Source organism: Arabidopsis thaliana, chromosome 2 (assembly GCF_000001735.4).
Source record: "Arabidopsis thaliana chromosome 2, partial sequence".
NCBI classification, from domain to species: domain Eukaryota; kingdom Viridiplantae; phylum Streptophyta; class Magnoliopsida; order Brassicales; family Brassicaceae; genus Arabidopsis; species Arabidopsis thaliana.
In genome coordinates this window covers 1576119-1597332 of record NC_003071.7, presented here as the reverse complement: position 1 = coordinate 1597332, position 21214 = coordinate 1576119, and the positions used below count along the sequence as shown (strand labels likewise).

The following is a 21214-nucleotide window of genomic DNA, read 5'->3' as shown; positions in this document are numbered from 1 at the left end:
CGCCAACCCGTCCCGTAAAAAAAAATATTTATTTTATTAATGTTGATCTTATTTATGATATGTTTATGAATCATTGTCTAAATATTTTATAATTTTGTAGTAAATGCTATCAAATGTTTCTGCGGTTTGATGATTATAATCGAATTGTTATAGTCATACAGAAAAGTAATATCAAAAATGATTATTTTGTAATAATTAAATGATAATAAATATTTTGCAAGTTTTATTTTAGTAACTAATCGTGTAGATAATGTGGAGAGATTTTTGGAAGATTGGTAAATGTCAAATATTTAATTCAAAAATTTTCTTTCTAATTATCAAAAACAAACATTAAAAATCAGTGGCAACCATTGTAAATAAGTCCAAACTACAAGATTTATTTAACAAAATAGCTGTAAAAATATATACGTAAATATGCTAAAAAAAAAATTGTAAATATTTAGCCCATATTTTTGTCAAAATTAATTCCACTTGTTTCTCCACTTTAAATAAATCGAATCCACTACAGTACATGAGGCAAACGCTTGAATTTGATGTCGTTTTGGAGACGAAAATAGTGTGTCATTTACTCATTTATACTCTAAATACTCGCAAGGCATGAAGTACTTTAAATCGTAAAGCTATATAATACCAAAACAAAAGAGATTCATACCCACACAAAAATATAATAACATGGTAATATTCTCATAATAGCTAATAAAAATGGCTTTTGTACTTATCATGTCAATTGAATAGAGTTAGTTCACCAACTTTCATACAGTATATAATTAGTGATCTATTTGTATATTTAAATTCCGTTACAAATTTATGATTTATTTACGTGTACAAACTTTTGTAAATTAAATAAATAAATTTATGCACACTCTTGTATAGTGTATACATAGTTGAGCTGGTATTTTTAGTATAATTTTTTTTTAGGGCAAAATCATAAATTATATTATTTTGAAATAATAACATGTACACCGCCCCAAAATTGTCATAATGGAAAGAAACATAGATATATTGAGAATAACTAAAGAGGATAAAATAAGCTACATATATAGGCACACCATAATCTAGAAAAGAAACGTAGGTTTCGCTAACTAACACAAGAGCAAAATCTACTTAAATATAAATACATACAGAGTGCATATCAAAAGCAATCCCTAATAATAATATTACTCTTATATCTATTTAGTTTCCACACACAAACATAAAAATAATTTAGAGGAAGTGAGGGAATGTGCTGTTCATGAGAGCATTGGCCATGATGTGATTAGTCTTCTGTGTTGGGTGAAATGAGTCCCAAAACACATACTTGTCTGCGTTTGTACATGTGAATGGGTTATTCCTTTGACAACCATATCCCATCTCGAACATCCCTGTCGCGCAACATGCCGCTCCCACCACCTCGAACCCTTCATATTTTTCACCAATCAAACATTAATACATATAGTTATATATATACAAATTAGAGATAATATAATGAAGTTATTTATGATGGAATTGTTAATAGCTATAGCATACCAAAGGAGGAAGGGTTCTTGATGATCCGCATAAATGGCTCATAGGGATTTGAGAAAACGAGGTTGGAACCAGGGAGCTCTTTGCTCAGCTTCTCAACCATCTTATCAAGCTTGCTGTTGAACTGGACGGCTATGTCGTTGTACCGTCCTACGCACTCACCTCCAGTGCCAATGTTGGTGGCTCTCTCTAAAGGCATGCATCCCATTGGAGGTAACCCACCTAGTGAGATCTTTCTAGCACCAAGTCCATGCAACTTCTTCACAAATTCTTTCGCGATTCCGGCTAGAAAATCTTGGTAAAGACTGACGGAATATTGCGAAGAACGGCCCGGAAAGGCAAAGTAATTCTCGAGGAAATCGTTGGTCCCTATGCTTATGAGGTAGAGAGAGCTTTCTATAGTCTCTGTGCCTCTGTCTTTTCCTTGGTATGCTTTAAGTTTTGTTTGGTATTCTTTGTAGTATTCGAGTTGTTTCCATAGAGGTAGTACCGACTACAATCGCAATCAGTGGAATATAATTACTACATGTAGGATAATATCCCAAAACAACATTTGCCAACAAAACAACATGTAGTACAAAGATTTGTTACATTATATAACCAAGACAACTATGATAGTTATACTATATATCTCATCAATCATAAATGTCTATAAAGACGTGTAGTTATGTAACATATCAATGTAATAAATACAAGGGAGAGAAAAGTCCGTACCAGAACATCAGAAGTGGCGTTGTCATAGCCAGTGGCAGCAGAAGCAAAGGTAACACCTGTTGCAAAATCCGAAATGTTATAAGAAGGATCCAAGTACGCCGGAATGATTGGTTTAAGCCCTAAGGCTTCGGACATAAAATCCGTCGCAATCTTTCCGTTACAAAACCGTCCGGTCGGCTTTCCACCAACAAAGTCCCGTCCATATGGCTCAAAGTTGCTTCTAGCAACAGTTGGGATATAGTTGTTGTTCCCGGCATCAACGGAAGAGTCGCCAAACACGATGATCGCGGGTATTTTACCGGCAAATGTTACGGTTGAAGACATAGCTATTAGGAAAAGAATTGTGAAGAGACTTTTGAGGTGTCCCATAGTGTTTGTTTTTGTGGTTATGATTGTGATAGTGTGATTCCATGAGCTGTATAAAAGAATAGAGGCCTCTCTTTATAAGAAAACATGAGTGTTTGAAATGTGGTTTCATTGAATAAGGAGAGGTTTGTTGTGTGTTTCAATTAATGCTGAAAAATTCTGGTGAGACATTATTATTTTCAGCACGATTTGTTGTTTGGTCGTTTGCCGCTCCATCAATACTGCTCTCTTTTACCGTTGGATTGACTTTGCTATGTGTGTACTCTCTAAATTTTTGTAGTTATATGATTAGGGATATGACTAAAAAGGGAAATATTTGTGTATTAATTCTTCAGTTAGGTTTCAGTTTATGAAAGGAATTATCTGTCGAGAGACTAAATGATATATTTAGTTGAGTAGGGTCTACATATCTTATCTCATCATCAATTCAAGTTGGAATAATGTTTTGGGTTTTAAACGATATGGTCTCAAAATAGTTAAACTTTCTGAAATTAGGATCTTGATTACATGAAGGACCTTAGATTTAATCCTCTTTTTTTTTTTGTCAACCGATTTACTAAAAAAACAACAACTCAAACGAGCTATTTGTGGAGTATGTTGTTTATAAATGTGATATGATGTGGTTCGATACGGAGTTTTCGTGCCAAATTATCCGCTTTTACATCTGCGAGAAATTAATAATAAAAAAAAAGTGGAGAATTCTTCTCTATTGCTCTTAAAATCCGCCAAATATTCTGAAGGACCTTAGATTTAATCCTATCTCCATCAAAATATTAAGATTAACTTTGGAAAAATAAATGATATTTTTGCTTTTAAAGTTTGATGTAAGTAACATTTTCATAGTTTTATCAAATTCCATCGCCTTAACGTTGTTAAATGCAAGAATTTGATGTGATGTGATATAAGTTCACCCTTTTTGCATTTTTAGTGATCATGAAGTATATGTTTTATAGCCAAAATGAGAACTGAAGTACATGAACATAGCTCTTTAAACTAAAGCCCACAACAAGAAACATAACAAATAAATTAGGACGAAAAACACGAAACATCCAACAACATGACTTAATTATGAGACCATGTCATTCCTCCAAAGTATGATTGGAAGTGTATCTCTTTTATTACAATATTTACTATCGCCGGGATTAAATGAGACGATTAAGAAACATAGAGAGGATTTCACAAATATCTAAAAGCAGAAATGGTGTGATGAATAAGTCAATTATCTATTTTTCCCTTAAAGAGAAAATAAATTTAAAGAGTTTTTGGAATAATAAGCTTTTGTGTTTGTAGCTTTTCTTTTATATAGATTTCAGACAACCCAAAATTGAACAGTTTAATCTTTTTTATCCATATGACCAACCTTAAAAAAAAGTTAGTTTAAGAAAATCAGAATCCTAAAGGTTAATAAAAAGATAAGCTAAATTTATCAAATATTTTGATAGTCTTGGTTACTATTTTTATAATTGTCAGTCCAACTTTTTGCTATAAGCCCCAAATATCAAACTTTTTGCTATAAACCCCAAACTTATCCTAAGTAATACTCAATCTGTTCCTTTTTGTTTGATCCTTTAGGAAAAACACAAATATTAAGAAAACATATGAAATGTTGCTTTTAAATTTACTGTTTTTCGTGATTTACAATTTTCAATAACTCTAAACCAATAATATTTAATAATTTGTATCGAAGTTTACAATTTATCAATTATAACTAACAATTATTGCATTGAAAACCTAAAAAATAATCTTTTTTAAACAATTTTTTTTTCTAAACAATCAAACAAAAAAGAACAGATGGAGTACTAATTTAACAGAAGAAAAAAACTCTTACTTGATAAGTTTTAGATCCAAAAACAATAAACATAGGCCATTCAACATCTACAATCACTCACTGTAAGTCTATAACTATCACTGTCTCCTAAACAAGTATCACTATGACTGATGGGCCTCAATAACATGCTGATAAGAAGTGGGCTTAAGAGGCCCATTAAAGTCCCCATGAGAAATCTTGCTTTCATCGCAGTTCATTGTTTAACAACGTCACTTTCACTCTTTCAGAGTTTTTGATTCTCTCTCTTCTCCGAAATGATGTTTCAGATTACAAAGAGCAAACTTCGTTTCCCTCTCTCAACATTCACTAAGAGATACTCATCATTTCAAGCTGCTAAATCGGTGATTGACAAGGCTGCAATCGATGGGGAGCTCAGAGTTTTCATCGTCTCCGGCGAAGTTTCCGGCGATAACATCGGTTCTCGTCTTATGTCCTCGCTTAAAAAGCTCTCTCCTTTACCCATCCGTTTCAATGGAGTTGGAGGGTAAGCACTTGGGTTTCCCCCAATTTAGAAGTTTCTTATGAAAAGTTTTGATTCTCAATTGAAAATTTCATAAAGTTGGAACATTTGTATCTTTGCTTCTTACAAATTGATAGATCCTTGATGTGCAAGAAAGGATTGAATTCGTTGTTTCCAATGGAGGATTTGGCTGTAATGGGTGTATGGGAGCTTTTGCCACATTTGTATAAATTCCGTGTGAGTAACCTTTTGAATGGTTTGATATAAAGCTACTCTAGATTCTTTTGATTGACTAGTCTAGTTTTTGAGATACTAGGTGAAGTTGAAGGAGACTATTGATGCTGCGGTTAAGTTTAAGCCACATGTTGTTGTGACTGTTGATTCAAAGGGCTTCTCTTTCCGTTTACTTAAGGAGTTACGAGGTAAACAACACAAAACTTGTTTCATCAAACTTGTACGAGAGAATCATTGAGCTTTAGTGAATAGAATGCTTGCTAAACAGTGTCGCTTAACGACTAAGACATACTAAATTCAAAGCTTCATTGTGGTTTTCGAAAAGCACAGTTTTCTTGAATAGTACCAAGATTTATGTATGGAAGCTTCTTCTCCAGTAGGAACATGTTTTTGCGTAATTTGACACTAATCTCTAGGATGATGTCCTTGATTTTGTTTTCTGTAGTAGAAGTTGAAAAAGTAGAGAAATAGGAACCTTAGAAATGGCTTTTTGAAGCCAAACATTCCTGAATGAAGTCATATATATCATGTAGGACAATGGAGGAATGCTTTTTGGCTTTGCAGCTAGATACAAGCAGCAGCGGTTGGAAAATTGTTCTGTGCATTTTCACTATGTCGCACCGTCGTTCTGGGCTTGGAAAGGAGGAGAGTCAAGACTTGGAGGTCTGTCTGAATTCGTTGATCATCTTTTCTGCATTCTTCCGAACGAGGAAAGGGTTTGTAGGGAGCATGGGGTTGAAGCAACGTTTGTTGGACATCCTGTTCTTGAGGATGCTTCTGAGTTCGACCTTGTATGCGTTTTCTTCTTCTTCTTCTTGAATTACCTCAGTTTCTATGACACTCTGTCAGAATTCTAAGTGAAATGGTGCTCTTTTCTGCCACAGGTGAGAAGGTGCAAGCCTCAGGAACTGAAACTTGAAGGCTTGAGTTTTAGCGAACACTCAATACCTTCTGGTAATGTGAAGTTTATCAAAATGATTTAACTTTTCTACAGATTGGATATCTACTTTTATTGATATCTCATTGTTCTTCTGCTGCATTGCATAACTTTTCATGAAACAAGACTCCACTGTCATTTCGGTTCTACCGGGGAGCAGATTACAAGAAGTTGAAAGAATGCTACCCATATTTTCCAAAGCAATGAAGCTACTCAAAGATCCGTTTCCAAAACTAGTAACGCTTATCCACGTCGCATCCAATAATCAAGTTGATCATTACATTGGAGAATCCTTCAGTGAGTGGCCAGTTCCAGCAATACTAGTCCCTAGTGGATCCACTCAGCTTAAATATGATGCCTTTGGCGTAAGTCTTTGAAACCTCGTTCTAAGTGTCTCATCTGTTTACTCCTCTCATTTTGCGGTGTTCCATAATAACAGGCGAGTCAGGCTGCATTATGCACTTCAGGAACAGTTGCTGTTGAGTTGCAGCTTGCTCATCTACCTTCCCTTGTTGCTTACCGAGCACATTTTCTAACAGAGCTATTAATCCGTTACAAAGCCAAGATACCTTATATTTCTCTCCCAAACATTCTCCTAGACTCCCCAATCATTCCTGAAGCTTTGTTTCAAGCTTGTAACCCTTCAAATCTCGCATCGATACTAGAGTATATCTTTTTCTTTTCACCCACTTTTACTTTATATTTTGTTATCTGGCAATTGAGAAATGGGCATGATGATGACGTGAGATGTTGTTTGAAACTGTAGGAGACTACTCTTGGATGAAAAGATGAGAGAAAGACAAGTTGTTGGTGCTGAGAAGTTGATACAGCTCTTGCATCCGTCAGAAAGCAGAATGGGCAACTCAATTCATTGCACTGGTTTGGAATCTCATCGATATACGCCAAGCATTTTAGCAGCTTCGACTATTCTTAGTTATGCCAGGCGTTAAAAACTATCGTGAGTCACATGCCTTTGTTTGATACTAGAGTACGCTGAGATACTTGCTATAATCTAAGGTTGAATTTTTTTCATAAGAGTTCTAACATATGGTAAATTACAGTTAAAGGCGAAATGATCCATGTAGATTAGAATGTCTCAGCTTATTTGGTTTGCAGTCTAAGACAAACAGTCAAAAAGGGCTTTCGAAAGCATAAAAGGATAAAGTGAAAGTATTGAATGTCTAAGCTTATCTGCTTTGCAGAAACAGATAAGATCCTACTAGTGTGGCTTGTCATAACTGGTTTAATAGTATATTTCGCTGTAAAGATCGATACAGAATTGTGGGAGAGTGAGGAATAAACCAGACAAAGATGCTTCCAATCTCATGTTCTCAAACCCCAAACTCTCTCAAGCAATGCACCAATCTCCATGTACAAAAAAGAAAAAGAAACATTCTCACAACAGTATATTTGTTGATGAAAATTCTTGCAAGAGTATATGATTATCTGGTTCTAAGAGCCATCCATTGCAATATCACCACCAGTTGTTGGCTTTGGTGGAGTTGCTCCAAAAGTGAACTCCTGAGGAGGGATACTTGAAGCAGGAGATGAAAATATAGAAGAAGTAGGAGCATTGTTGAACACAGGAGCTTGTGCTTGATTATCAATCTTAGGGAAACCAAACCCAAACGTTGGAGCATCATTAATATTCATCGCCGACATCATCTCAGATCCGAATATCCCCTGCTCAAACTCCTGCAGTTGTTGGTAAAACTCTGTGTACAAAGAAAAAGCAATGAGTAACAGTTTCAAGAACAATAAGTAAGTTTCTAATCCAAAGTCTAAGTACTTGCCTGGACTTATGTCAGTGCTTGGTCTCCGTTGTTTAACCCACTGATGACTCTCAGCGAGTCTCCACCCTTTTCGTTTCATCAAGTACGCTACAACAACCGCTGGTGATCTGTCATGTAATCGAAACACAAAACATATCACTCTATTAGTCTAAATAATTAATGGTAATCATAAGAAAGCAGCCGCAAGTTTAGGATGAGAGTAAGAGAATGATAAATGTACTCACCTACTTTTCCCAGACATGCAATGCACAAGAACACGTGCCTTGTCCTTCTCACATTGGTCTACACAAAGCAAGACCGTCAAGAAAAAATCATAAAGATGAAATCTAGAAACTTGAGATAGAATCAACATACCTAAGAACTTAATAGCATCATCAAACTGTAAAACTTTTTCATTATCAAGACCATGATAAGTGAATGAATTCCTGTAGAGATTCTGGCACATAGGAACCGTCTGAAACAGAGTAACAAAAACAGAGTCAATACCAACAAATAGTAAACAACACATTCCTCTCTATTACCATAACAGGAACTTTAACAGAAACCATAAGTCAACAAAACGTATAAGTATAAGAAAGATTCATCTACAAGGCAAAACCCTAACTAAACAAACCGATTCAAAGATTCAAAGATCTTATCTTTTTCTTAAGGGTCATCATCAATGTTTAAAACAAAAGCAATTCATGAATTCAAAATCAAAGCAAAGAAACTCACATTAAGAACACGAGAGATTCCTTGAGTCTTAAGAAGCTCAGAGCGAGAAGCGTTGTCGTAACTACCGAGGTAAAGAAACTCAGGGAGAATCTCCGACGGAAAAGCACTGACGTGGACTTGTTGCGGCGCCACCGTATCGGAAGAAACAGGCATACAGTGACCACAGACTCCACATACTTCTCCTTCCTCGTACTTATGGTAATGCCCACAAATCGAACAAGGGTTCTCTCTTTCTCTCTTCCTCATAATTTGATTTCGAAAATTAAACCTAGATCTGATTTCTGATCAAAACCCAGATCAGAGAAAACCCTTGATTTCACAGACGGAGGAAATTAGGGTTTGGGTTTGGAGAAATTTGTTTGAACGGAAGAATTGGGAAGGACGGAGAAGAAGGAGAGACTTGAGAAGAGAGTTTTTTTTGTATGAAGAATTGTTTTCTTCTTCGATGGGATTAATACTGATTCGGATAGATACGTGCCACGTGGAGTTTAGATTTATGTAAATCTTCTTTAAACAGTCTCTCAGTTTAACAGGTTCTGTAATAGATACGGGAGAGAGAGGATCTCTAACTGAGTCAAAATTGTTAACTGAGCCATTTATTGCAGATTTACTTTTCTTTTTTTTTGTTCAGGATTTACAGTAAAAATAAAAAAGAATTTTTTTTTTTTATTTAAGTATATAGTCCATTTTTTTATTTAATTTTAAATTTCCAATAATATTAAATCAATATACATGACAAAACGTTTAAATAAAGTTACAGGCCCAAATACACAATAAAAACCGAAATTAGGCCGCATGTCCAAATAGATGGCAAAATGCCAAAAACCGAAACAAGGCTCCAGGTCCAGAAGAGAAACCAACTGAATCTTCTACTGAAAAACGCCAAACCAAGTGACAAGGAGAGATGGACATGGGCGGATGATCTGTTGAGCTCTTGATAAGAGATCGAGGTGACAACAGAGGATGTTTTTGATCTCAAGAACAACTGTAGAGGCAGGTTTCCATATATAGTCCATTTAATGATTGGATTTTGCTAATTCTGTTAGGGATATTGTTTTATGCTAATTTCATACTTATTATTATGTTAACTTGGTTTTAAAGGGTAAAGTAAAAGTTTAAATAATAAAGTTATTTAAATTTCTTTTATTTTTGTTGTCGACCGCTAATAATTTAGCTTAAAAGAGTCATTCCTAAGAAATGTTGTTTACATAGGTAATATGATGCGGTTCGATACGGATTTTTCTTGTCAAAGAATCCGCTATAATATTTACACTACCAAAAATTAAAGATGAAGAAAAACTTGTGAATTCTTTCTTATTGTTCCGTAATTCCTCCAAATACTCTGAGAAAGTCGTCCATTCGGTTGGAGAAGACACTATATTCACCAGGTCTGAACAGTTTGTAAAAAGTTATTTAAACTTTATTAAATACGAGAACAGTATTTGATAAGGGAAACTGAAATTAAATTATTTATTTTACAAAATTTAATAAATGTGACTTCTCGCAACGTCAAAAATATATGTACATATATATATATAATAAATGTTACGCAAATTATGTAGAATTCATTGTCATTATGTATGCATAGTAATTAACTTTTTTACGTCTACATAAACGATTTCGATCGTTGTAAATGACATTCATTATTTCAATTACAAGAGAAGTAATAAAACATTTTTCTCCTCTTTTGTCTCTTTACTATTTAGTATTTTGATCACTTTACAAGTTTAAAAATAATCTACTATTTATATTTATATCCACCATAAAAATAATTCACTTATTTGTAACAATTTGTAAATTTATAATTCGCTATAAGTGTTAAAATATAGGAGATTGACATAAATGACACTAAAAAGGTTTATTATTGCAAAAATGACACATTCTTTTAAAACTTGTACAAATAGCACACAAAAATTTTAATCCTCTAAAAATTAATTAAAATAAAATATAGAAAATACACAATATCTAATCTCATTTCTTCCAAATCCAACAGCTTTGCCTTCGAAAAACCCGACGACTTCGTCGCTCACCGGATCAAATCTGAAATCTTCAATGACACTCTCAACTAAGCCCTTGAATGAGATATTCTCATCTACCTCACAAAGGGATCCACCTTTGTTTGTGTCTACAAGAAAACCCACTAAAACTTATCATTTTGTTCACACTCTCCACAAACAGAGTATATCTCTACCATTTATATACCAACCCTAAAGAAAGCAACAACTAATACAATAAACAAACTAGAAGATCTATAGTATAAAAACACCAAAAATCTACAAAACTTTCAAATACTTGGACATGACTTACAATTATTTCAGAGATTCGCTTGTTTTTTAATGTTTGTGGATGATATATTCCTGAGACAACAAGACTAGCTGCACAAAGAGGCAAATATGTCATGTTAGGTGTTCAAAATCGATTGATTTTGATGCTTATTTGCAGTGAATCAATTCACGAATCAACAAATTCGCCTAATTCCACATTGAACGCCCATTATACCAATATTAATCGTCTAATTTCGTTTCCGAAACGTTTCGAAAACGAGAAACGCACTACGGGAAGAGTTCCCATGCAACATAGATTATTATTAATAGAGCCAAAAAAACCGGACACTAGTAAACCAAAACAAACATGGGCCATTATTTATAACAAGGCCTAAAAATGAAAACCAAGCCCAACAAGAAAACTCTTAGGCAAAGCAACACACTCTGTCATCTCTAAACGTGGTGCCGTACAAATGAATTTCATTGACTTGTTTACACGCGTCCAACTCGTCATCTCTGTTTTGTCTATCGCCGGATTGGAATATTCGCCGGCAAAGAGAGAACAGTCGAATGATTCTTTCTTGACCTGGTAATCATGTGGAAAAATTAACGATTCTCAAATAAGCAACCAAATCTCTTTTGATTTCTACTGAGAATAAATGATTCAGTTCTTTTTGTTATAATCTTTTCCACAATACCATGCTTTAATAGATCTTCATGCGCTTTCTTAAACTTCCATATCTCTATTGAATTTTTAGATCTTGAGATCTAATCCGATTAGAAGGTTAATTTTTTGAAGCTCCATACTCTTCCGTCAAAGCACAAACCTTAGAGACTTTCTTCTTCAAAATTGAATGTCACATATATCAGAACCATTAATGTCACATATATCAGAACTATTAGAGATTTACCTTGAAGTCCAATGTTTTTAAACCCGACCCGGACAATGAACCGGACTACCTTCTTGGTTACTGGGTCATTGGGTCAACCAGGTTGAACCACGAATCAATTTTTTTTTTTTTTTTTTAATAGAGATTTTAGAGTTTTAGAATTTTTATAAATTTAAAAACAAAAATAATCATATCATGTTTATAAAATATAAAATCAGATTATGTTTAATAAAAAGTAAAATCATTTACACCAAAAAAAATAATATATATATATATATAATATATAATATCAAACAATAATAATGTGATTAAACTTTTTAAATCCAACTAAATGTTTAATACTGTAACAAATATAGTAGGAGATTACCAATGCCGAAAATAAACTAATAAAATATTGTGAATTCACACAATTAATACCGGGTGTCTCACTCACCATTCGATTTATTTTTTAAGACGGCACTGTGAAGTCTTCGTCGAAATTTAAAATATCAAATGAGTTTAACAACTGAAATTTTTTTTAAAAATGATTAAATAAAGTATAAAATCCTATATTTTATTTCAAAATGAAGAGAGTTTTTTAAAACCGACACCCGACTGGTTCAACCGGTTCACCAGGTCATGGGTTAATGGTGAGTTTTTGTGGGGTTTTTTCGTTTTTGAACTTGTCGGGTTTTAGCACTTTATCCAAACCGGAAAAATGTTCGGATCACGATCAACCAGTCGGACCGGACGGTCCGAGTCGGGCATGAAAACATTGTAAATAACCATTCCATTGTTGTCGCGTTTGACTCGAAAAGCTCCTACAGTGCACGGTTTGATGATTAATCAGTCTGGTTAACGATTATTTGCAAGAATCAATTAATTTCCGGCTTAACCGATTGGTTAAATATGATTAAACCATTGGTTAACTTCATATCTAGAGGACGAATTTAAATCCCTGATAAATTCTAAAAAGTCCCATCATCGCCGTCGTCTCCGTCACCGTCGCTGTGAAATGGCGACATCTAATCTCCGTAGACACTTGAGCGCAAGTCGCCTCCGCTTAAACCGCTTCATCTCTACTTCTTCTTCTTATCATTCACATCGCCGTGTTGTTGTCACTGGTCTCCTTCTCTCTCCATGTACATGTATTCACATATACTTATCTCTGTAATTTCTCTGATTCGACATTGTTCCTGTAGGTCTAGGCATGGTGACTCCACTTGGTAGAGGCGTTGAAACAACGTGGAGGCGTTTAATTGATGGAGAATGTGGGATTAGAGGATTGACTCTTGATGATCTCAAGATGAAGTCTTTTGATGAAGAGACAAAGTTATATACTTTTGATCAGCTTTCTTCTAAAGTTGCTGCTTTTGTGCCTTATGGATCAAACCCTGGTGAATTTGATGAAGCCCTTTGGCTAAACTCTAAGGTATCTCTTTCTTCTTAAACAAACTGGCTTGCAGCTTATAAGGACATAATTAGTAGGAACACAGTCAAATCTCATCTCATATTATATAGTTTTAGATTAGAAGCATTTACGTGTTGCTTGCTATTGACAACACTGTCTCACTGAGCAGCAATGTCTTTGTACCTTCTCATGGAGGAAACCATTTTTGGGATTAGTGCTACTCATTTTCTGTCTTTTGGAAGCTTAATATTGTTTGTCAGAGATATGCAAAAAGTAAAGGTTTTGTTATTGTTGTTTTTGAATCCTGGAGGCAGTTGCGAATTTTATCGGATATGCTGTATGTGCTGCCGATGAAGCTTTGAGAGATGCAGAGTGGTTACCAACTGAAGAAGAAGAAAAAGAGAGAACAGTTAAGTCTTCCTCATCTGTAGATCAAATGATGAGGACTTCTGCTTTTTAATTTGGTTTCTCTGATTTTTGAAATTTTGTAATACCAGGGAGTCTCTATTGGTGGTGGAATTGGAAGTATATGTGATATTGTGGAGGCAGCGCAGCTGATTTGTGAAAAGGTTAAACCTTTCTGTTGTCTATGCATCATTTTCTCAGGAATTAGAGTCTCTTAAGGATTGTCTTATCCTAGTTGCGTGTAAGACTTAACAACGATTATGGTGATGCAGAGGCTGCGGCGGCTTAGTCCGTTTTTCATTCCAAAAATATTGGTAAACATGGCATCTGGTCATGTGAGCATGAAGTATGGATTTCAGGTGTGTTGAATTTTCCAGTTTTCTTTTATGCAAAAGAGTATGAACATCTTAGACTATCCAATGGTGGTTGATTTGGATTTTTTTAATGAGAGTTTTAATTATGCAACTCTTTCTCATTGTGATAATGGGGTGATAATGATATGGGATTTAAACATACTTTTTATTAACGTGTCTAGAATAGTCCTCTGATGTTCTTAAGTAGTAAACCGTTTGCATAGCATTGCCATGCTTTTGAATATAGGGGCCAAATCATGCTGCTGTGACAGCTTGCGCAACTGGTGCACATTCTATAGGCGATGCCACTAGGATGATTCAATTTGGAGATGCAGATGTTATGGTGGCTGGTGGAACTGAGTCTAGCATTGATGCTCTGTCCGTAGCTGGATTCTCTAGGTAACTAATGATCGGTCTCACACGCTTTTTGTGTGTTTAAAGCTCATTTCTTTCTTGGAAAATAAAGGCATATGGTCCAAAGTCAGCAGATTACTATTTACTTTTACCGCATTAATGTCTAAAAACTATGCTACAGCATCTTAAATAGGCACAGACACAACAAACAAAAATGTTTTTAATGAAATTTTGAACCTGTTTTTTTTGTTTTCAGATCAAGGGCTTTGTCAACTAAATTCAATTCTTCTCCACAAGAAGCTTCACGGCCTTTTGATTGTGACCGGGATGGTTTTGTGTAAGTCACATTCTTCGTTGTTTATGTGAAAATAAACCCTGTTTTGTTTATGTTGATTCCATCTTTTTTGATTTGGTGTTGCAGGATAGGGGAAGGTTCAGGGGTTATAGTATTAGAGGTAAGATTTTATGGTCCTTTACTTAAACTCTGGAATCTTGGATAGTCATCCCCTCAGCCGTTTTTTGGTCTTAATCCAAACACTTTTTTGATTTCTGGTTATGACAAAAGGAATATGAGCATGCAAAAAGACGAGGAGCAAAAATTTATGCTGAGCTTTGTGGATATGGGATGTCAGGTTAAGCTCATAGATAAATAGTAAAACGAATTTTACTCTCGTAGATAATAATAGTGAAGCACATTATGAATTCATTAAGAATGAATCTTCATGATAAATAGGCGATGCACACCATATTACTCAACCTCCTGAAGATGGAAAAGGAGCTGTTTTGGCCATGACGCGTGCCTTAAGACAGGTAACCTCCATATTATTAATCATCGGCCATTGGTTAACTGCAGTTTTGTTGTTATGGTACTTCTGTTGATGATCATTTATGATCTTGGCTTTAGCAGTTTGAATTATAATGATTTGGTTAAATGTCCATGACTTTTCAGTCTGGTCTGTGTCCAAACCAAATTGATTATGTAAACGCACATGCAACATCAACCCCAATAGGTAAAAAGATTGAAACCTCGTCTTGGTTCTCTTTGGTTTTACAAAAACTGAACTGATGATTCTGATAACAAATCCACGATTTCTAGGCGATGCCGTGGAAGCGAGAGCTATCAAGACGGTATTCTCTGAACATGCTACTTCAGGCACCTTGGCATTCTCCTCCACCAAGGTAAAAAGACATAATTTTTCTTATTGACATGATGTTACTGAAGTTGTAGTCCAAGTGATAACTATATGTCTGCTAAATTTTGTCTGTAAATAATTTGACTTGTTTTGATTGAAGGGGGCTACTGGTCATCTTCTTGGAGCAGCTGGAGCAGTGGAAGCTATTTTCAGTATCCTTGCTATACATCACGTAAGCATTCTCATTTCTTAGTTTTGTGTTGTGATGATTAAGGTTTAGTGACCTAACCAGAACCTGCAAAAACTTGGTAGGGGGTTGCTCCTATGACGCTGAATGTCAAGAATCCAGATCCCATCTTCGACAAGAGGTTCATGCCTTTAACCACTTCGAAAAAGATGTTAGTTAGGACAGCAATGTCGAATTCGTTTGGCTTTGGAGGAACAAATGCATCTTTGCTCTTTGCCTCTATCTAAACTTGTGTAAACAGCATAGCAAAAGTTTTGAACTGATCTTGCTTTGATTGCATAGAAGATTACATTAGTGAGTTCCCTATGAAATTACAGATAAAGTTTTCTTGCAATATCCTTTTCAAATAAAGTTTTTAGCACTGATATCAAATGATATAATCAAGGATGTGATTTTATGGATGAACAAATCAAAGGGGAAGTTCTTAACTTCATGTATATCTATTATATATGAAAAAGAACTAGAGCATTAAAAACCTATAATTGACTAATGGGAAAATTCTAAAAAACAAATCTCAATTAAGTTTTAATACCCAACAGTTTTTGGTTATAATAAAAGTACACATATTAATAAAACTACACAATTTAATATCCAAACAATTAAATATTGTTATCTTCATAGTCACGATCTCACAATAAAATTTCAATTTTACCCTAACATCTTAGTTAATTATTAATTTTTAGATGATGTGGCATTAATTTTATGATTTTGGATAAAAATTAATTTGTTAACATTTTATTTTACGTTGTCTATAATTTTAAATTTTAATTTTTATTATAATTATTTTATATTAAAATTCAACATAAACATTAGAAGAAATAACTTATATTTTAAAATAGTTAATGTTACAGTCTTATTTCATCGTCGCAATATCAAAAAGACGTTTTTTCTTCGATTCTAGATTTTCTCAATTAATCGATACGAGAATCGCAGGTAAAAAATTCATGTCCCCCTCTTTTGCCAACATTAAAATTGATAACCATTGACGATCTCCTTTTAATCCTATCTAAAATTTTAATCGCTATCTAAATTTATTTGATTTTATTTGTCGTAATGGATATGATATCCACGAGTATTGATATGAACTTCCTCTTCTTCCTAAGAAACTCTTCATTCGAATTAAATCTTCACGATTAAGAGTTTCGACAAAATCTCAATCCAAATCTCATTGTCTTTCTCGAAATTTATCAATTCATAAAAATAGCTAATTTTGTTTTTCTTTTTTTAAAGATTTTTTGTTATTTTTTTATTTTCAATTTTAAAAATAAATTAATTAAAAAAATAATATAGAAACAAAATATGAACAAAAAGTAATTTTTAAAAATTAGAAAATTAATGCCAAATCATCTAAAAGTAATAGTTAATTGAGCTGGAAAAGGTAATATTGGAATTTATTTTTGTTGTTAGATCGTAAGTATAAAAATAACAACATTTAATTGTTTGGATATTAAATTGTACAGTTTTATTAATAAGTATATTTTTTTCCAACCGAAAACTACTTGGTATTAAGCATCTAAATAAAAATTAATTGTTGTTTTTTTTGGGGGAATTTTCCATTGACTAATAGTCACTTATTTTAATTTTTGTTTGAAATTTGTACTAAAAACAACCGTAAAAACTAATATTATTAGATGACAATCTTAAACTATAATGAAAATCTTATAATTTAAATATGTGGCCAGTTCATAAATACAAGATCCAAATCAATTACCAAGGAGATAATCAGCAAGATTTGCATAACAAATCGTTCAAACATATAAGCTCACGATAAAACAATCAACATAGATCGCTACTGGAACATCTACAGAAATTATTCTCTCTCTCTGAACCATCTAGAAAATAGCAATAAAAAGAACAATGAGCTCCAACGGCTATTTAAGCTCCGTCAACACCAACGGCAAACCCTCTTCCCGATCCAGAGTCTTTCACTTCTTCTTTCTCTTCCTCAAAGCCTATGTTTCTTTTAGTGAGTCTATTTTCTGTTGACTCTAGCTGACGTGGAGTTGACTTTTTCTTGACATACGATTGATGAATCGTATCACACACCTAATGGTAGTGAACCAACACAAGATATGTAATCAGGAGAGGACTCTCGAAGATTCCCAAGGTGAAGAAACGAAAGAGGATACCATCTCAAGCTCAAACTCAAACTGCAAAGTGGCTTTGTCAGAAGATATTCAGAGATTAGGATTAGGGTTTGGTAGTGTCTTTGACGAATTTGGTTGCGTAATATTACGTGGATACAACTCAAATCTATGTAATTCACCTTTTTTGCATTCTTGGTGATTGATCGATTATTGTAGTATCTTAACTTGTATGTGTTGCTCCATGTTTGTAAAGTTGGTAGCTTTTATTCTCTCTGTTTATTACTAGAACTAGATATAGACCCGCGGTACACCGCGAGTTGATTATTTGCGTTAGAAATTAAATTATTTTTTCAATTCAATATCATCTACATTTAGATAATCAAGTTATATTTTGAATTTATCATCTTACTTTTTATATAGATTTACTTTTGATGTTATATTAGTATTTGTTTGGTTTGATTCTGTTTAGTTAAGAAAACCTGTTTATTATACGCATCATTATATAGAATGTGTATTTTATGGTGCATTATGATGTGTTTGTTATATAGTTTTTTGTTAAAAATAAAAGTATTAAAATTGTTTAAATTTAATTTTATATGTAATTGTAGTTATCTTTAAGAAAATAATGTTTTTCTGTATGAAATAGATGTATATTATGCTTGGAAATTTATAAAATTCAAATTCTTATTGTAACACAAATACAAAAATTCAATCACTTAAAATTCAATCATGTAAGAAACCAAGATAATCCACAACTACAGCAAAAGGCTCATTCTTGTTTCAGAAACGTGCTAATGAGAATTGAACAAGTCTTCACTAACAACTTCAAAGATAATAATCACTCCGTCACAGTGTCATCACTTACCCATCTCTGCAATTTGACGACTTTCTTAATCTTTTATGATACTGCTATTGCTTGTTTAACAAGTATTTTTTTTATAATCTTGATAACTTTTTTTCATTTAACTTACATTAGCGAGTTCCCTATGAAATTACAGACAAAGATGTTTCAAATGCCTACTTTTGCTTGCAATATCCTTTAAGCTCTTTTAAGAATATCTTGACCTGAAACCTTCTGTAAGAGGAATGACTTTTGCGGATACTTTCGATTGCAACTTAAGCACAGCTTCACGGATTTCCTGCCATTGCAACCACAAGTATTAAGATGAAATACAACATAAGGGGCTAAAACTTTTACTAAGAACATGAAAGCCAAATTCAGACTCTCACCTCTACATGGTAACGTGATGAGAAATGCGTCAATAATACAGTTTTGCTCCGGATCCACTTTGCATTCTCAATAATCTGCAATTTGTTCATGGAAAATTCCTCTTACAGTGTGCTTTTTACAGGTGTGTTTGAACATAAATAGGATCGTACCTGAGATATATGAGTATGACCGAGTGCTTGCGCATGCTCAGTGCTAAAACTTTCATCCAAGAAAGTTGCCTGCCAGATCGGTTAAGCTCAGAAACTATAACATAATCCAGTGAAGTTTTAAAATGATATAACAGTACCGCCAATAGGATTCAAGTAAGTACCTCAGTTATAAGAACTTTTGCCCTCAACGCATCAGCATTACGAGGGTCAAGCATATACTCTGAAGTTGTATCTCCAGTGAAGGCTATCTCGGGGGATAATATCGTGTCCGTAATCTGTAATTAAGTTCAATATTATTGTACTTTATCAAACCTCAATATCAGAAATATGGCTTATTATAAGCAACAAACCTCGACGCCAGACTTTTTAATCTTTTCTATCTGTTTTCCTTTGAGGTGAGCATACTGCTTCTGCAACTTCTTCCTGACCGAATAGATGACATAACCCTAAAAGAACTCAAGATCAGTAAAAAAAAAAGACGCTCTCATGCCACATTCACGATGTGTAGTACCTGACTTGGTATAACATGGTGAGTTGCAAATGGTCTAACAACAATGTCATTGCGCAACTCATATGTTTCACCTGCCACCACCAACAAAGAACTCAGATTCGCTATCTAAACAAGGTTGGCTTTTAACAAGTCACTATGTCATTACCTACAGCAAGTGGTATCAATTCTACATTCAACTCTACTTGACCCATAGTCCTGTGAATCTCAAGAAGTTTCTCAACATCTTCTTTAATAGATGGTGGCACAAATATTTTCGGTGGCTCAAGATTGTATAAACCACGGCTCGCTACATACATTGGAAGCCCTCCCTGAAGAAAACACTAAACTTAGCCACAAGATTCATACAAAAGATCCCATAACTCAATCAATAAGCAGAAACATCAAACCAAATCTAAAAGTATGTTCAACAAAACTAATCCTTATCCTTCCAAATCATAGTACAATGGCTCTATTTTGAACTAAAATGTATCATCAATTCAACACTAAGATTCATCCACAATTCAATCAAAAGGCCGAAACTTTAAACGAAATCTAAAGAGGGTTTTGAAGAAAGACTCAAATTTTGAACAACTCACGATATGGTCAAGATGGGCATGAGTGATAAAAAGAAACTTCTGCTGAATAGCACGAGAAGGGCACCTCCCAATATCAAAGACACATTTGAGCTCAGGGACGATAACACAAGTCTCGTGCCCACCTACAGAGATCCCTTCAATTGCATAACTCTCCAATTCGACACCTTTACGGTTCACTGCAGCGCGTGCTTTCCGATACTCTTCTTCTTCCTCAATAGCTCGGCTAATCGATGAGAAATAGCCAGAGACTTTGACGGGACTCACGAAATGTCTACGGTTGCTCTGTATCTGTGCGGCGAGCTGGTGAGTAATCACTGGAGGTTTATGGTGTTTGGTGGAAGGGAAGATTTTGGGAGGTGAAATTGGAAACGAAGAAGAAAGCTGCATTCTTTTGTGAGGTTTTACGGAGGTTTTTGGGGTTTCCTCTGTCACTCAGACATGAAACGATAGAAAATGCAAAGAACGGCCTTTTTCTTGGGATTGAGTGAGACCAAATTAAACTGATCTACTACATATGTATAGCTCCGGTTTAATGCTGGTTAGGATTGTTTTTCGGTTAATTTGGTTTAGTATAGATTGTAATTTGTATATATGTATCCAACATTTGTAACAAAATTTATAGAGGTATTCAACTATTCATCATACAATAAAATTTTATTAATTTATAAAAGTACTATTAATTTATAGAGAGTTTAAACTAATTTTGTAATTTTTAAAAGATTTTTTCTAAAAAAGATTTTTTTTATTTGTAATTATTATCTTTTTAGAACCAATTACAAAATAATTAAAATTTATTATGTATAGACAACAACAAAAAGAGTTTTGAATGTAGTAAAAATATTAAAAATGAAAAAGGAATATAGCAAAGGTTATGTTTCACTAAAATTTCTTATATATATATATTTTAAGGAATTTATAAAATTATTAATTTATGATATTGATGAGAGCATATTATATTAATTTTATACAATGATTTTTTTAATAAAAATTATTTTATTAATTTATCGATTTGTATTAATTTTTACTATAGTTACAACTCAAAATCGGAAGAATTTGTTAATTTATAAAAACTATTA

The 21214-nt window shown here is 33.8% G+C and overlaps 5 protein-coding genes and 1 non-coding gene across 8 annotated transcripts; 2 read left to right on the top strand and 4 right to left on the bottom strand.

The window, feature by feature from the left end:
- Positions 1 to 960: 960 nt before the first annotated feature.
- AT2G04570 (GDSL-like Lipase/Acylhydrolase superfamily protein) lies at positions 961 to 2745 on the bottom strand. Its single transcript, NM_126488.3, has 3 exons — positions 2218 to 2745; positions 1507 to 1996; positions 961 to 1397 (listed from the first exon to the last, which is right to left on the bottom strand). Exons 1-3 carry the CDS (start codon positions 2584 to 2586, stop codon positions 1204 to 1206), a joined length of 1053 nt encoding a protein of 350 aa, NP_178536.1. The 5' UTR covers positions 2587 to 2745; the 3' UTR covers positions 961 to 1203.
- A 1884-nt stretch (positions 2746 to 4629) lies between these two features.
- Positions 4630 to 7151, top strand: LpxB (transferases, transferring glycosyl groups). The gene is made up of 8 exons (NM_126487.4): positions 4630 to 4895; positions 5009 to 5108; positions 5188 to 5293; positions 5670 to 5896; positions 5990 to 6059; positions 6169 to 6407; positions 6482 to 6708; positions 6809 to 7151. The coding sequence occupies exons 1-8, from the start codon at positions 4666 to 4668 to the stop codon at positions 6990 to 6992; spliced, it is 1383 nt and encodes a 460-aa protein (NP_178535.3). The 5' UTR covers positions 4630 to 4665; the 3' UTR covers positions 6993 to 7151.
- A 15-nt stretch (positions 7152 to 7166) lies between these two features.
- IBR5 (indole-3-butyric acid response 5) lies at positions 7167 to 9140 on the bottom strand. Of its 2 annotated transcripts, none has more exons than NM_126486.6 (5): positions 8550 to 9140; positions 8190 to 8289; positions 8060 to 8117; positions 7836 to 7942; positions 7167 to 7757 (listed from the first exon to the last, which is right to left on the bottom strand). In NM_126486.6, exons 1-5 carry the CDS (start codon positions 8793 to 8795, stop codon positions 7495 to 7497), a joined length of 774 nt encoding a protein of 257 aa, NP_178534.2. In that variant the 5' UTR covers positions 8796 to 9140; the 3' UTR covers positions 7167 to 7494. The 2 variants fall into 2 exon arrangements, with proteins under 2 accessions (NP_178534.2, NP_973418.2); NM_201689.3 differs by having other exon boundaries at positions 7167 to 7755; positions 8550 to 8973.
- Positions 9141 to 11144: 2004 nt separating this feature from the next.
- AT2G00390 lies at positions 11145 to 11652 on the bottom strand. 2 transcript variants are annotated; one of them, NR_143609.1, is made up of 2 exons: positions 11512 to 11652; positions 11145 to 11399 (listed from the first exon to the last, which is right to left on the bottom strand). It is a non-coding gene; the product is annotated as an uncharacterized misc_RNA (transcript). The 2 variants fall into 2 exon arrangements; NR_143610.1 differs by lacking the exon at positions 11512 to 11652 and having other exon boundaries at positions 11260 to 11479.
- Positions 11653 to 12630: 978 nt separating this feature from the next.
- AT2G04540 (Beta-ketoacyl synthase) lies at positions 12631 to 15957 on the top strand. Its single transcript, NM_126485.4, has 14 exons — positions 12631 to 12806; positions 12885 to 13114; positions 13404 to 13502; positions 13591 to 13662; positions 13771 to 13857; positions 14099 to 14250; positions 14462 to 14542; positions 14627 to 14660; positions 14771 to 14837; positions 14939 to 15015; positions 15155 to 15215; positions 15302 to 15384; positions 15499 to 15570; positions 15651 to 15957. The coding sequence occupies exons 1-14, from the start codon at positions 12698 to 12700 to the stop codon at positions 15810 to 15812; spliced, it is 1386 nt and encodes a 461-aa protein (NP_178533.2). The 5' UTR covers positions 12631 to 12697; the 3' UTR covers positions 15813 to 15957.
- Positions 15958 to 18370: 2413 nt separating this feature from the next.
- CPZ (Metallo-hydrolase/oxidoreductase superfamily protein) lies at positions 18371 to 20639 on the bottom strand. Its single transcript, NM_126484.5, has 8 exons — positions 20139 to 20639; positions 19709 to 19871; positions 19564 to 19634; positions 19403 to 19498; positions 19214 to 19327; positions 19053 to 19121; positions 18903 to 18977; positions 18371 to 18811 (listed from the first exon to the last, which is right to left on the bottom strand). Exons 1-8 carry the CDS (start codon positions 20523 to 20525, stop codon positions 18722 to 18724), a joined length of 1065 nt encoding a protein of 354 aa, NP_178532.2. The 5' UTR covers positions 20526 to 20639; the 3' UTR covers positions 18371 to 18721.
- Between the last annotated feature and the right edge of the window lie 575 nt (positions 20640 to 21214).